At 44.4% G+C, this 16,436-nt stretch overlaps 1 protein-coding gene across 1 annotated transcript in view; it reads right to left on the bottom strand.

Moving 5' to 3' along the window:
• Nucleotides 1–10,191: 10,191 nt before the first annotated feature.
• The window catches only part of LOC149277533 (coiled-coil domain-containing protein 186-like), a 19,722-nt gene continuing 13,477 nt past the window's right edge, over nt 10,192–16,436 (bottom strand). Inside the window, exons 14-15 of the mRNA XM_089502816.1 lie at nt 11,146–11,365; nt 10,192–10,254 (exon numbers count right to left, since the gene is read on the bottom strand). Of these exons, the coding sequence (XP_089358942.1) occupies nt 10,192–10,254; nt 11,146–11,365 (283 nt within the window). The remainder of the gene's footprint in view (nt 10,255–11,145; nt 11,366–16,436) is intronic.

Raw genomic sequence — 16,436 nt, forward strand, 5'->3', positions numbered from 1 at the left:
GTCGCAAACGATGGACTTTCTGGCATCGGAGACAAAAAACCTTTGTGAGTAAATCAAGGAGCCGATTCTACGCTCACCAAATCGATAAAACAGAACTTTACAAGCTGCGTTCAGAGGATCCGATCAATAAACACTCAGAGCCTCCATCATCTCAGGATTATTTATTGTGATCGTTTCTCCAACGGCTGCAAGAACGTTTTACGTCACTGAGAGGGTGGTAGATAAGTAGAACAGCCTCCCAGCAGAAGTGGTAGAGGGTAATACAGTGAGGGGATTAAACATGCATGGGATAGACATACGGCTCCTGAATCTAAGACGAGACCAACGACTGAGTCTTTACAGCAAGAGAAACAGGGGCCGACAGGGGCCGATCCGATGGTGGGTTCTGGGCCTCTGCTCCTATACAGAGAGACGTTTGTACCCCAAAGCATCTTTACGAGCCATGGGTCGATGAGCTCCCTGCCCCCATTATCCCCATAACGTCTGTATTTTCTGTGCCCAGTTACGCCCCTGGCTTCCCGTTTTTCCCCATCGGCCCCCGAGGAGCTTCCCCTTTGGGGAAAAAAAAGAATAAGCTTATATTCTTCCCATCAATTTATAAAGCGTGCAATCACCATAGCAACAAATAGAACATTGACTGCAATTGCCTTTTATACATAGGGTGGCCACAAGAACCGGCAGCTCTGTTGTATTCTAACAGGGGACACGGGCCCAGGGGCCACACATCCTCTGCATGGCCATAAAGAAAGGATCCGATTGGCCGTCAGTTGTTCTTAGATGAGATCCCATCATCCTCAGCCATGTCAGGGGCTGACAAAGGATGTGGCATTGATCAGAGGGCACCGCCGCACCTCTACACCGGTTCCAGCGACCCGCGTTACGGTCGGCACTGACTCACCTGAGGGCCACGGCCCCCGATCAACGCACGTTCACAAAGCAGCAGGAATGCTGCCACCTACTGGCCCAAGAGCAGAACACAGCAGGGCAGCCCCGTCGTCCTCCGCACAGAACCTTCCGGCACCTCAGCCACTTGTAGCCATATGCCTATCCAATGCATGTTTAAATGCCCTCACTGTATTAACCTCTACCACTTCTGCTGGGAGGCTGCTCCAAGCATCTACCACCCTCTCAGCAAAGTAAATGACCATTTCTACACCAGTCCTAGACCTCTGGGGGATGTCACAAGAGCTTTTTAAGTTAGATAGGAAAAAAAGTAATTCTTTGAGGATTACATGTTGCTTAGTGAAGGTAAATGTTTTTTCTGCTGGGAAGCTGTTCCACTTACCTACTACCATAGCTGTAAACGAAAGGTCTCCTGTTGTAAGGCAGCCACGTGACGATAAACTGTGTGTTAATTTTCTTACCGCAAATCCTTTACTCACAGACCACTACTACCAACCAACTAACTACTAACCACTAACCAACTACTAACCAACTAACTACCAACCAACTAACTACTAACCAACCAACTAACTACTAACCACTAACCACCAACCAACCAACTACCAACCAACTAACTACCAACCAACTACTAACCACTAACCAACTAACTACCAACCAACTACTAACCAACTACTAACCAACCAACCACCAACCAACTACCAACCAACCACCAACCAACTACTAACCACCAACTACTAACCACCAACCAACTACTAACCACTAACCACCAACCAACTAACTACCAACCAACTAACTACTAACCAACCAACTACCAACCAACTAACTACTAACCACCAACCAACTACTAACCAACTACCAACCACTAACCAACTACTAACCAACTACCAACCAACTAACCAACTATATAAAGACTGCAGTAAGATAAAGTCTTGTTAGTTTTATCTCGCTGGCTGCTATGAGAGGAGATTGTGTGTTTATGAGGCATTGAGTGTTTATAAAGCAGGGCTAACAATAATTAAAGAACTTTTACAGTAAGAGTAGTAGGTATCTGGATTAGCCTCCCGGTAGATGTAGTCCAGTAAAGGAATTGCAGAAAGATTGTGATTTACACAAAATGATCCTAAAAAATGAAGGGCCGACTGTTTTTTTTCTTCCTGCCATCACCATCTATGCAGCTTTAGGGCTACGCCAGCCCTGACCTGGGTCTGTACAGCTGAGCTGACGCTCCGTCTGGCTGATTCATGGCGTCACTATGACGACGCGCTGCCTGAACAGAACCCGACCCATGGCGTTTGGGGCTCTTGCATAGGATTTAGCACTCTGTTATTATTTAGGTGTCCCTGTGATGTCACCATTAATAAACCCGCGATGATGTAATAAACCTCGTGCATCGCATTGCGAAAATCTATTCATATTTGGAAATAACAGACAGCCGGGACTCGGAAGATTTATAGCCGGGGCAGACAGGTAGACGGCTGAGAGTTATGGGAGTGGCAGTCTGGGGACTTTTCAAACGGAATATTCTTACCTTAAAGCACCAAATGACCAAAGTTACATTAAATAAACCGTTTAATGCAGAATAAGCAATAAATAGGTCTACATGTCTACAGCACGGATCTGCATGATTATTCCTCCCCGTTAAGTTATATATCTCCTTTAGTGGAAGCTGGTTGGATATTCAGAAGGGCTCTCTGGGACCTGGAGATGGAGGATGATGGGAATTGTTGTCTGCGTTGGACTAATCCCAGCTCACTGTTGGCACAATCATTACCCCCAACAAACAATATTATAACACTTAAGCCATTGTACATCGCTACGGAATATGATGGCGCTATATAAACCAAAAAATAACGGAATCCCCGCCAGTCTGAAAGTCCGTCCCACGCGTGGATTCAGAAGAATAAAGCGACCCCCTACGGACATTATTAATAGAAAACGACAATTTATACATCGCGAGTATCGACCCGATTCAGTCATTTATACAAAAATGCGAACAGATCGATCGGAAGCCGGCGTTGTACAAACACGAAACGCAATTTAATTCAGGTGGTTTCCGCTCCGGAGGCCGTGACATTTACACGGAACACGCAGCGGGCGGCGTGACATTTGTTTAATATGCATAATATTAGAAAGTAACGCGTTTAGAGCGTGCGGCGGAGCCGGGAAGGGAGCCGAGGGACTTAGTGTTCGGAAAAACGGGTGAAGGATGCTGGTCTTAACCCTGTGAGTGCCAGGTGAGTGAGCGAGTGCGCCTGGTCCCTGGCACTCAGGGGTTAATGGAAGTCACTCATTTTATATAATTGATATGGTATTATGATGTCATATGAAGGGGCAGGGAGGCCATTTTCATGGAATAATTCCTTACTCCACTATCCTTCCGCAAAACTCTCTGTAGTTTCACTTTACTGCCTGTGAACCGATCTCCAACACACGCCTCGTTTATTAGACGTCTCGGTGCCGATAAGAAAGACTGCTTGGTATTTAGGAGGCTCTTATTTAAACCTCACCTTATACATTATATATATATCCACGCACATACATATATTCACACACACATACATATACATACACACGATCATTATTCTAACCATCAATTAGCCTTTTAAACTCGGATCAGCGAACACAACGTGCCATTGGAACACAGGAGTGATAAAGGGCCATTGGAACCCAGGAGTGATGGGAGTGATAAAGGGCCATTGGAACCCAGGAGTGATGGGAGTGATAAAGGGCCATTGGAACCCAGGAGTGATGGGAGTGATAAAGGGCCATTGGAACCCAGGTGTGATGGGAGTGATAAAGGGCCATTGGAATACAGAAGTGATGGGAGTGATAAAGGGCCATTGGAACACAGGAGTAATGGGAGTGATAAAGGGCCATGGGAACACAGGAGTGATGGGAGTGATAAAGGGCCATTGGAACACAGGAGTGATAAAGGGCCATTGGAACCCAGGAGTGATGGGAGTGATAAAGGGCCATTGGAACCCAGGTGTGATGGGAGTGATAAAGGGCCATTGGAATACAGAAGTGATGGGAGTGATAAAGGGCCATTGGAACACAGGAGTAATGGGAGTGATAAAGGGCCATGGGAACACAGGAGTGATGGGAGTGATAAAGGGCCATTGGAACCCAGGAGTGATGGGAGTGATAAAGGGCCATTGGAACCCAGGTGTGATGGGAGTGATAAAGGGCCATTGGAATACAGAAGTGATGGGAGTGATAAAGGGCCATTGGAACACAGGAGTGATGGGAGTGATAAAGGGCCATTGGAACACAGGAGTAATGGGAGTGATAAAGGGCCATGGGAACACAGGAGTGATGGGAGTGATAAAGGGCCTCTGTACGCCTATGAAGAGATTCCATTAAAAATCAGCCGTTTCCATCGACAATAGTCATTTACAGCATTAACCCCGTCTGCGCAGAATTTCTGATCTATTTCATGTTATTTTAATGGACAAATCGTGCATTTCTTCCCAAAAACAGGGACATTTCTAAGGGACTCCAAACTTTTGAAGGTGTGTGTGTGTGATATATATTTATACACTCTCTCTCTCTGTGTAATATATATATATATATATATATATATATATATATATATATATAATTGTCTCTTGCGTAATATGGTACCCGTTACCTGCGCTCTGCTGATCGTTCCAAACGCGATAAAACTGCTTAACTGATTGAAAGTCGCTCTAAACACATAACTCCGAATCCATTAACGATTTCCTGAAATGGGACTGCGGTTCCAATCGTCAGAGGACTGAACCCCCAGCGACCGTCGGGCCGCGAAGAAACGAATCGCTCGCGGCTCTCCGGAAACGGAAAACATGAAGAATTACCCAACAAACGTTAAAAAAATATTACTTTATATTAATTTCACTTTTACAACTTAATACAGGAGAGAGAAAAAATAACAGACGCCCGTCCGGACTTTCACGCTGTAACAGGACTCAACGGAAAAGGTTTGATATTTTGGTAATTTGATGATTAACTCCTTATAATCCAGAATTTTGAAAACAAAATTTGTTCTGGGAGGAATTCATTCTTGATTGGTCCCTCGAGCACCGAAAGGAAGCCTGACAACTAAAGGGTTAAAAAGTTAAGTACTTAATACTTTTTATACCTACAGATTTTTAAACAAAAACTCACACAATTTTGCATTTCAGAATTGACAGAAATTTAATTGAATTCAATGAAACCGTTCAGAAAAAAAACAAAAAACCATAATAAATAAAAGCATAGTTCTGGAAAAATAATCTTTAATGTACAATTTTCTATACAGTTACATTAAAATTTCCCTCGTTTGATGGAAAAGAATCCGTTCGCTGCTTCAGCGAAACGCGCGGGGAATAAAACCGAGAGAAATCTTCACAAATTATCTTCAAGCGATACATTTTATAAAAAGATCGACAATAAACAGCAAAAAAAAAAACAAAAAACATTTGCAAATGCTTTAGTTTTGATTCATTTTTCATCGTTTCCCAAGTAAATTAGAATTTATGAGGATTCAGTTGGACCCCTGACAGTTGGCACGAGTTTCAGGAGAAAGTCACGGAGGGCGCCGATAGGAGCTGGGGGGAGATTTTGGGGGAAAATGGGAGAACTTAACAACAATAACCAAAAAAAAAAAAAGAATCACTTTTCAGCAAAATTGCAACTTAAAAAAAAAAAAGTTTTAATGTTTTAAACCCAAAAGCTGAAATCACCCCCTTTTATGGAATTTCTATCGTTGAGCTTTAGACCAGATCCTAAAATGTCAAAATTAACAGGGTAAAAATACTGAAATATCGGATTCGGCACATTGGGGGCTCTTCAAACCCAACTAAAACCGGCCAGCAGGACATTAAAAAATAATAAAAAATAAAACAATGAAACATTTTAACCTACAAACGTGGCTGTTTTTAAACATTTGTGCCTCCGTTTATGATATATATATATATATATCCCGACACGTACCCGGCGGCCTCCCACTCACCGATTGGCTGCTCCTTTAACAGCTTTTAAAATCTTTCTAGCATGAGAGGAAATTAGCGCCCGAAATACGGAGACTGAAGTCCTCTTATAAACATCATAAACCGGTCATCTTTTTCCAGTTTCTGTTTCTTAACTTCATGTTTATTTTTGGGGACGGATCTGGTTTAAAGTCAGGTTTGTTTAATACTGCTGTGAAATAATTACCCCGCTTAGGGGCGGCTGTCTCTGAATCAGAGGTTATGTCAAACGGCCAAAAATAACCGGGGGTCTTCAATCACCGACCCCTATCACACTCACTAAACAAGAGTATCCCCGGCTCCGCATGGGTGGAGGCTGGGGGTGGAGTCAGGTAAAGGGGTGGAGCTAGTAACAACAAGTAGAGGGGAAGGCTAGCCCCCGATATCTCCAGCGCAGGGCCACACGTAGCGGCTCAATCTACGATGCCATACAGAGGAGGGTGCACATGCGCGTACACATCGACAGAGCTGCAAGAGCTCACTGCTCACTAAGTCACGCGTGTCAGCTTGTGATAAATTCATACGTGTCCCGGCTATCCCTGTTATTCTAAAACGGTTTATCTGCCCCACAAAACCGCAACCGCATTGCCCATCACTCTCTGCCGAACCCCAGCACCTCACACCCAACAGGAACCATCGCAACGCACAGAACACGGCCGGCGACGGCCAACCGCGCCGCAAAACCAATGCGCCAGGGAGTGAAGCGATGAAGTAATTAAAGGGTTAATCCCATTTCCACACGGTATGGAATGTTCTTAAAGGGACCGGAAATTCTAAAGCTTCAGAATCACTTTTTTTTTTATACACAAACAGCACGTTTTTCCTTAGACTATCGAGGCTGAGCCAATAATTACAAAAACATCTAACTGGAGAAAAAAATAATCTATTTTTGGATTAAAATGGCTTAAAAATGCATAAAAAAGTTCAAAGCCAAAAGCCAAACAAAGTGTTTTCGGCACAAACATCTCCACGAAGCCAAGGATGAGAATAAACCGAGGATATTATAATAAAGAAAACAGATCCTCAGACGGGCGAGAAACACAACCCCCCCACCCCCAAACCTCCCCCCTCCCTGCGCTCCGGACCTCATCAGGAGCTAAAAGTTTGGGGTCACTCGGCTGCTTTCATAGAAAACAATGAAATTTCTGGCCGTAACATAATTACAAAAAGGGCTTCTAACCATCAATTAAACTTGGATCAGCGAACGCAACATGCCATTGGAACACAGGAGTGATGGGAGTGATAAAGGGCCATTGGAACACAGGAGTGATGGGAGTGATAAAGGGCCATTGGAACACAGCAGTGATGGGAGTGATAAAGGGCCATTGGAACACAGGAGTGATGGGAGTGATAAAGGGCCATTGGAACACAGGAGTGATGGGAGTGATAAAGGGCCATTGGAACACAGCAGTGATGGGAGTGATAAAGGGCCATTGGAACACAGCAGTGATGGGAGTGATAAAGGGCCATTGGAACACAGGAGTGATAAAGGGCCATTGGAACACAGCAGTGATGGGAGTGATAAAGGGCCATTGGAACACAGGAGTGATGGGAGTGATAAAGGGCCATTGGAACACAGCAGTGATGGGAGTGATAAAGGGCCATTGGAACACAGCAGTGATGGGAGTGATAAAGGGCCATTGGAACACAGGAGTGATGGGAGTGATAAAGGGCCATTGGAACACAGGAGTGATGGGAGTGATAAAGGGCCTCTGTACGCCTATGAAGAGATTCCCGTTGCTTCCAGCTACAATAGTCATTTACAGCATTAACCTCGTCTGCGCTGGATTTCTGATCAATTTCATGTTATTTAAATGGGGAAAATCTGCTTTTCTTTCAAAAACATCTAAGTGACCCCAAACCCGTTTGAACGGTCCCATACGGACAAAACGCACAGACTGAAGGGACGGATCTTATCTGTCCAGCGGGGGCCACGCAGACGTCCAGAGCGAGCGAAAAACGCATCCCGCAAACCGCGACAGAGAACATCGGGCGCCATAAAGCAGCCTGGGTCACTGTGACATCAAAAGAGCGTAAAATAAAGCACCGGCCCCGTTAACGCACCGCATGCAGCACCTGGCGGTAAAACCCGGGACAGTTTGCATATGCACCTTATAGATGTTTTTACATCCCGGGTCGTGTTAATGGCGTCTGTTATAATAATAATAATAAAAACCCATAAAAGACCCCAAATAGTTTTTTTTTTTTACCCATAAAATACACAATGCATGCTTAAGTCAACCGGAAAACAGGATCAGCCCTTTACATGCATCAGGCGATGAAAAGGGTTAAAACCTAAAGCACCATGGGAACCGGCACCGAGCCCCCCCCCCCCCCCCAGACACGCGTTACTGCCCTGACCCAACGCGGGGTCCGTCCAGAGACGGCAACAGAACGTCCCCAGCTGTGAGAAATTAAAGAGCCAGACCACAAGTTAGCGGAGCATCTGCCGGCCTCCCGCGCGCGCTAATTAAATCCCAGCGAGCGCACAGACGTGTTCCAGACGTGTCCCCGGCGTGTTCCTTTGAAGCTAAAAAGCTCTCCATGGAGATAATGAATCGTAACGAGGCGGCGGAGTATCCGGTGGGATCGGCTGAACCCGACGCGACACCCCGAGCCTCACGTATCTGCCCTGCTCTCTCCCCGCGCCCCGCTTATCTGCCCCACTCTTTCACCTCTCCCCTCGCCATGACACGTTTAGTTCATGTCAGGTGAACCCGGCAGTTCAACAAACCAAGATTCAGCAGCAGACGGCGGAGTGTTAAACGCGGCGGGTAAAGCGAGTAAGACGCGGCGGGTAAAGCGAGTAAGACGCGGCGGGTAAAGCGAGTAAGACGCGGCGGGTAAAGCGAGTAAGACGCGGCGGGTAAAGCGAGTAAGACGCGGCGGGTAAAGCGAGTAAGACGCGGCGGGTAAAGCGAGCTTCCTTTACGGTTCTAATATATATATATATATTTATATATATAACACAATGGAGTTTATCATAAAGAGCAATTTTAGTGCAAAGTTTTAGGTGTTCTTATCACCATAGCAACCAGCTGATACATTTTATCGGTTGGTACTCCGTGAAGTGAATTACCCCCCGCACTATATCCCAGCATGCACCTGGTCACTCACGCCAATCCTTTAAATTCCTGCAACTTATTTTTTTTTTATTGGTGCAGAAATTAAGGAGCGGAGATTTTACCCTAAAATGCTCCCCCCCTTATAATGGTTTCCATGGCACCTAGATTGCTATTATTTATTAAAAATGTTGAGTCTTACACACAAAAAAAAAAATCAGTTTATATCTTACTAATGAATTGGCTTTTTTAAATATTTTTTTTTCTTCATTTATTGGGGGATGGGTTCGCTTTCGACATTAGCGGCCCCCATAAAAACCCCTCGCTTCCGGTAACCACACAGAGATCGCGTCTTTGTCGTTAAGCACAATGGATGTATTTAACATTAAAATGCGCATTCAAACATTGCTGGAGTGTTCTGATGTCATCGGTATGACGCAGTCTGGAGAATCTGTACATTTCAAGCCAAAAAAAACCCAAACAAACAAAAAAAAAACACCAAAAAAAAAATAATCTGGTAAAATAATTACACCGGCATTTTATATATACACATTTTTCAGGAATTTTAGTATCGGGTCCCGAAGATATTATAATAATTAATGGCTTCACAGTGAAACGGGTCGCACAAACGAGGAAAAAAATAAAAGAAAAAAAAGGCAATTTCATAAAAAAAAATATAAACAATACCGAGATGGATTTTTATCTCCGCTGGGACTGATTTTTATACGAGCGACGAGATTAAACGCATTAAACCGCTTTAACACTTGATATTTTTTTTCGCCCCCCTCAAGGAGGAGAAAACTGATCGCTGCAGATATTAATGAAGAAAACCCCCAAAAAAATTCCCCCCCAAAATCATAAAATTGTAAGCTGTGGTACAGGAGGGGCAGCTGGAAGAACACGTCCCGAAGGGGTCGTCATTATCCCCCCCCGTACCGGCCGGCGTTTCTTACCGCGCTTTTAGTGCAATTTCTTTTCCGGAAATTTTCAAATCCGCGTTCAGAATGAGGAAAAAAACAAACCTCAAAGAAGGAGATTTAGGCGCGTCGGGCGTCCGGCCAGCAGCGGCCCTTCGAGCAGCAGGCGCCTCAGCTCTGCGGCACTCAAAGGGTTACCGGGAGGCGTAATAAGGTAGCCAGCGATCCCGTTAGGTAATATTTGGTTTTAGAGGTCCGTGGTTGCCCCTCGCGCTCCGCGGGCGGACGACGTCGGGGGTCCGGCTGCGGTCTGCGCTCCGGCTAGTGGTGGTGCTGCTGCTTGATGAGGCGCTCGATCTCACCGCCCAGAGTCTGCAGATTTTCCTGCAGGGGAGGAAAAAAAGAAAGAAATTGAGTGAGAAATACACGTATTCACAAAAAAAAAGTTACGGAATATCGGTCTCTGATTTCACGAGAATAATTGATTTGTTTGTTTTATTAAATAAACTTTATAGGCAAACCGGGAATTCCGCAGAACCCGCGAGCGAAAGTTAGCGATAAAGCGAATAAAGGGATAAAACGGACGCGGGGCGGGACTCTCTCCGGCGGGTTCTGTAAATTTACACTTTTGGGAGAGATCATTTCCCGTCTTTATTTAAAAGGAAAGAATTCATTACTTTGCTATTTGTTGATTTGTTTATTTCTGGCACTTTGTAGGATTTCTATACCTGGGAATTATCGAGTGAATGGCAGATTCTCAAGGTTATTACCCCAGTCTCAGGGTGAAGGGGCAAATTCTCAGGGTAGTTGCCCCTTCACCCTAAGACTGGGGTAGATTCTGGGGTCACAGCGTCCGGAGCCGACTCCTCCATATTCTCCTCTGATTTAACGATATCCAAGCATCCTGATTGGCGCTTTTCTCCCTGCTAGATCACAGCTGGAATCCCTGCTTGAACACAGGTGATTTTATTCAGAATCTCTCTCCCTTCGGTTGCCACGAGGGGCATTTGGCTGCCGTCATTAGCGAGTCGATGCAATAGGATCTGCGTCCCGGGCCATTAAGGGGTTAATATTTGGGATGTCGGAACGCAGGTATGTTTGTATAGCGACCGCTTCTGACCAATGAGCTTTTCCCGGGCCCCCCTCGCTTTTACCCACAGAACAGTACCTGCTTTTTTTTGCGTCACGTGACAAATTAAGCCTTCCCTGATAAATTCCGAACCACACAGTGTTAGACGATTAAAGCTGCTGTCCCGCTTGCAGGGAATCTCTCACCTTCAGCGTAATATTTTTCAGCAGGGTGTCCTCCAGCACAGCCTGCAGCTTCCTATTAATTTCCAAAGACAAATCCAGCGTGAGGCCGCTGTCCGCCGCGTGCGAGGTGTACAACGAGGCCATTATTCCTCCCCGCCGGCTTAAATGCGCTTTGTTGAAATCCGAGGCCTCCGTCGCCAGAGTGCCAGCCTCCTCCCGCAAAACATAACTCTGTATAATTCTGCAAAAAGGACAAAAAAACAGAGGCCGCTAAGCAGGAAGCCGAGGAATAAAAAAAAAAGAATAAATAATAATAAAAACCACTAATAAATTGCTTCCTGGATCGGTCACCTCAGAGGGAACAGCGGCTTATAGGATTTCTCTCGTAAAAAATCTAATTTGATCATTTCACCGGTTTTAACTTTAGCCGCTCCGCGTGTTTTATCCCATTACGCCCCGGTAATTATTACACCCCGCGGTAATTACACGTGCTCCGCTTTTGATCTCGGCAATCTGTAGAAAAGCATTAAGGAGGAAAATGACCCGGCAGCGAGAGAAACGCGTCGGATCTGGGGGAGAACCGGTATATGTGGCAGCTATAACGAGCTCAATCAAATCATCATTCGTTAGCGGCCCCCCCGTGTCTCTTGTCCTGCGTTACATTATAACGGTCTGCAGCGGGGAGCAGGTTATACAAAAAGAGTCAACTGGATTTTCTTTTGCCATAAAATATTTTGTTTTGTCGTTTTATTAAAAAATAAATAAATAAAAAAAAAAAAAAAAGGGATTTTTAGTACAGACAGCTTGTTATTCCGAATGGATCGAGGGGGATAAACCAGAGCGAGTGTGGAACGGGCAGGTATTATTTATTGTTTTATATAGCGCCATCATATTCCGTAGCGCTGTACAACGGGTAGACGGGACGTAACATAACTTTCTGAATACGGAGGAGTCGCCTCCAGTCCTGTTGCAAATGAAGCGGAGCCCTCGATGGCGCTTTTCGTTACGACGTTACATTTATAGTCTCGCTCTTTCACTGGGCTTTCTATTATTTTTTTATTGTTTTATATAGCACCATCTAATTCCGTAGCGCAGTACAATGGGGTGTCAATCAATTTAAAGACGCGATGGATACGAGTCACACGGCGGTTATTAGAATCCGGTCCCTCTTAGTCTCGGTTCCACTTAAATATTTGTATTATTCACAGATTATAAAGCCCCCCCCCCGCCTCGGACACGCGCAGTCCATCTCTGCCCAGAACGTACACGGCGCCATTTCATTATTGTTTAAATAATTACTTCTGGCAGGAAAATTCTTACTTTTGAGTCCCGCAGAAAAGCCCGACTCACAGCGACCAAATACGTAATCCGGCAGCCAACTGGCAGCCAGCTGGGGGCTCTTCAGCCAAAAACAGGTGATTTATTGCCCAAACCGGAGACCCTAAACAAAGCCAGCGGATGGCCCAAAATCCGTGTCTCTGTATCCCCCCCCCACCAATAAAACGGCGCAACCCCATATGCAAATGACCTTGTTTGCATAAGTTACTGGTATGTGGTGTCATAAGGTGGGGTGAGAGCAGAGGGTATGACACGTTATCTCTGCTGCCAATATACCGATTCTGCATATATCCCAATTAATGGCACGACTAGCACGTGTTAAACATCATTTAGGAGACAAAGCCCTTTAAAAAATAAATAATATATATATATATTTTTGGATCATCTCGTCGGATCTTACAGACGGACACTCATGCCTGTGGTGGGTAAAGAGTTACATTCAAGAAAATTTTTTTTGGGGGGGGGGGGAAACAAACCAAACTAGATTTAGTTAATTTTATTTGTATTTAATTTCAAATTGTTTCCAGTAAGTTCTAGCATCACGGAGCTGCCCGCTTTCTGAGCGTTTAATGTCTAAGAAGCCATCGGCAGAGATATATAAGAGCCGCACCACAAACTTAACCCACGGACAGAAAAACGGTAAAGAGACGGAGAATCCAGGAATTTCCCGCACGGCTCACAGACAACGGGAACAATAATCCGATCCCCAAAGTTCCTTCAGCTCCAGGAACGGACATCCAGATATATTTATATATATTTTGTGTATTTGGCCACCTTTTCAATTCTGGATATTAGTTTGATTTTAAGCAATGCTGGGGAAACATGAAAAATAAATAAAAATACCCCCCATAATAATAATTTATACTGAAGTACTAAAGTACCCCCAAAAAACAACCATAATAGGCGACAATCAACGCTACTCTTACCTTGTCGTTTTGAAGATAATGGCTTTTTTATTTATTTATTTATTGATTTTAAAAATAATAATTTAACTTTTTTTTTTTTTTTAATCAAAACTTGGAGGAGACCCCCCAAAAAACAGAAAGATTCAACAGAGTCCGCTTGGTGTCATGCAATGAAGATACACCAAGACCCGGGCAGCGTCTGCTCCTAATAAGACGCATCTATGGCAACAGCCTATCAGACAATTAAGCATTCCCTGATGGTTTTATGATTAAAACTGCGGTTCCACTCAAACAAAATATTCATTTCTCTCTCTAATACGTTAAGCAAAAAATATAACTTAGCAGATCTGCCCTTTTATTCTTTAAAAGCAACACAGAAACTGTTGAGAAGCTTCTTTAACCCCTTAAGGACAATGGGTTGTCCTTAAACCCATTAAGACAATGCATTGTGTACATGTATGGGCTTTGTCATGAAGGGGTTAACAATCTGTGTTTGCTTGTGTATCGCGTGGCGATTAGAAGCCTTCCCCTGCACAATGAGGAGGGAAAATATTACAGACACCAAGGAATATTTCCGGGCTGGGGTATTTAATGGGACTAGGAAAGACGTCTAAACGCTGCAATTAGATGGAAGAGTATTAAATTCAGCAGAGGAGGTGGAACAGCAGCTTTAAAGGCCGACAGGCTCTGTCTAGCCAGTAGTGGCTGCTCATGTGACAAACGGAATTAATAACTAGTCGCACACGAATTCCCCATCCCTCCGTGATACACAAAACCGATCAGATCAACGGAAAAAGCCAGAAAAAAAAAACAATAATAAATGATAACAATGGAAAAATACAGGGAAAAATCACAATCACAATAATATTTATAGACAATACATAATAATGATTTCCTGATACATGAAAGATTTTAGGGGAAAGGAAGTGGAATTAAAATGAATCTGTGACAAAAACAGCTCAATATCAGCAGAGGAAGCAAAAAAGTGGTACCTGGTGCCAATAAGAAGTTTAAATGATTCCAGGGGTTTAAAGGCATCCGCGTCACCAGCCTTTATGCAGATAAATATATATTTTTTAAAACCCCAAAGAATTGCCTGTGTTTTAAGTTCCGAACACATTATAAAACGGGTTAGAATAATACGTTAGATGATTTTCCCCGTTAATAGTCTGCGTCTTGCCAACGGGGGCGACCCCCGGTATGAACGTGAAACCGTACGGAAGACTAAAATCAATCAATTTTTTTTCCCGCTTATTAAAATCATACGATGGAATCCGGGAAGAGACGCAGAGGCTTTGATGGAAAGGAAGGAAGTCTTACACAGCCTCCCAGTAGAAGTGGTAGAGGGTAATACAGAGAAGGGATTTGCATGGGATAGACATCCGGCTCCTGAACCTAAGACGAGACCAACGATGGGGCTGATGGGGCTGATGGGGGCCGATCTGCTAACAGGTTCTATGTTTCTAAAGCTCAATTTCTGTTAAATATTTATTACCCAAGGTATCTATATTTCTAAGAATGCAACAAGAAATTAACGACTAAATTTTGATTTCAAACAGTCAATTTTGTTTTTTTCCCCCCTCCGCGTTTCGCTGTCCCTCTCGTTTCCAGCTCAGAGTTTGATGCAGAATAAAGACATTGCAGTCGGGTCTCAAAGGGCATATAAATAGTATTTAAATCGATCGAAACCTCTGCTGTCTGAATAAAGCTGATTTTATCTCCCGGATTATCACTTTAACAATAAAAATGTTAGATGGTGAAATAATGAAACATATAAAAAACAGACAAGAAAAGAACCACAAGCAACCGGTGGAGAAAACAGAGGAGACACAACGGGGTTATGTAGAGAGGAGCATTCTCCTGGTTACCACGGCGATTGGAACACCGCTGCTCTTTATACATAACTCCTACATAGGTTAGTCCCGAGAGTGAGAGTATTAATGACGAAGTGGAATAAAATTAGAAGATGCCCCACATGGCCACAAAGATGGAAGGTCGCCATCTGGTTCGTGAGCATGCGGTCATTGGAGATCTGCTAACGTTCAAAAGTTTTTCATGGAAATCAAAGACGTTTCTGGCTGTAACATAATTACAAAAAGGGTTTTCTAACCATCAGTTAGCCTTTTAAACTTAAACTTGGACCAGTGAACAACGTGCCATTGGAACACAGGAGTGATGGGAGTGATAAAGGGCCATTGGAACACAGGAGTGATGGGAGTGATAAAGGGCCATTGGAACACAGGAGTGATGGGAGTGATAAAGGGCCATTGGAACACACGAGTGATGGGAGTGATAAAGGGCCATTGGAACACACGAGTGATGGGAGTGATAAAGGGCCATTGGAACCCAGGAGTGATGGGAGTGATAAAGGGCCATTGGAACCCAGGAGTGATGGGAGTGATAAAGGGCCATTGGAGCACAGGAGTGATGGGAGTGATAAAGGGCCATTGGAGCACAGGAGTGATGGGAGTGATAAAGGGCCATTGGAACACAGGAGTGATGGGAGTGATAAAGGGCCATTGAAACACAGGAGTGATGGGAGTGATAAAGGGCCATTGGAACACAGGAGTGATGGGAGTGATAAAGGGCCATTGGAACACAGGAGTGATGGGAGTGATAAAGGGCCATTGGAACACACGAGTGATGGGAGTGATAAAGGGCCATTGGAACACAGGAGTGATGGGAGTGATAAAGGGCCATTGGAACACAGGAGTGATGGGAGTGATAAAGGGCCATTGGAACACAGGAGTGATGGGAGTGATAAAGGGCCATTGGAACACAGGAGTGATGGGAGTGATAAAGGGCCATTGGAACACAGGAGTGATGGGAGTGATAAAGGGCCATTGGAACACAGGAGTGATGGGAGTGATAAAGGGCCATTGGAGCACAGGAGTGATGGGAGTGATAAAGGGCCATTGGAACACAGGAGTGATGGGAGTGATAAAGGGCCATTGGAACACAGGAGTGATGGGAGTGATAAAGGGCCATTGGAACACAGGAGTGATGGGAGTGCTAAAGGGCCATTAGAACACAGGAGTGATGGGAGTGATAAAGGGCCATTGAAACACA

The sequence above is a fragment of the Sceloporus occidentalis genome, unplaced genomic scaffold, assembly GCF_023333645.1.
Source record: "Sceloporus occidentalis isolate IW3139 unplaced genomic scaffold, rSceOcc1.0.p SCAF_212, whole genome shotgun sequence".
NCBI lineage: Eukaryota > Metazoa > Chordata > Lepidosauria > Squamata > Phrynosomatidae > Sceloporus > Sceloporus occidentalis.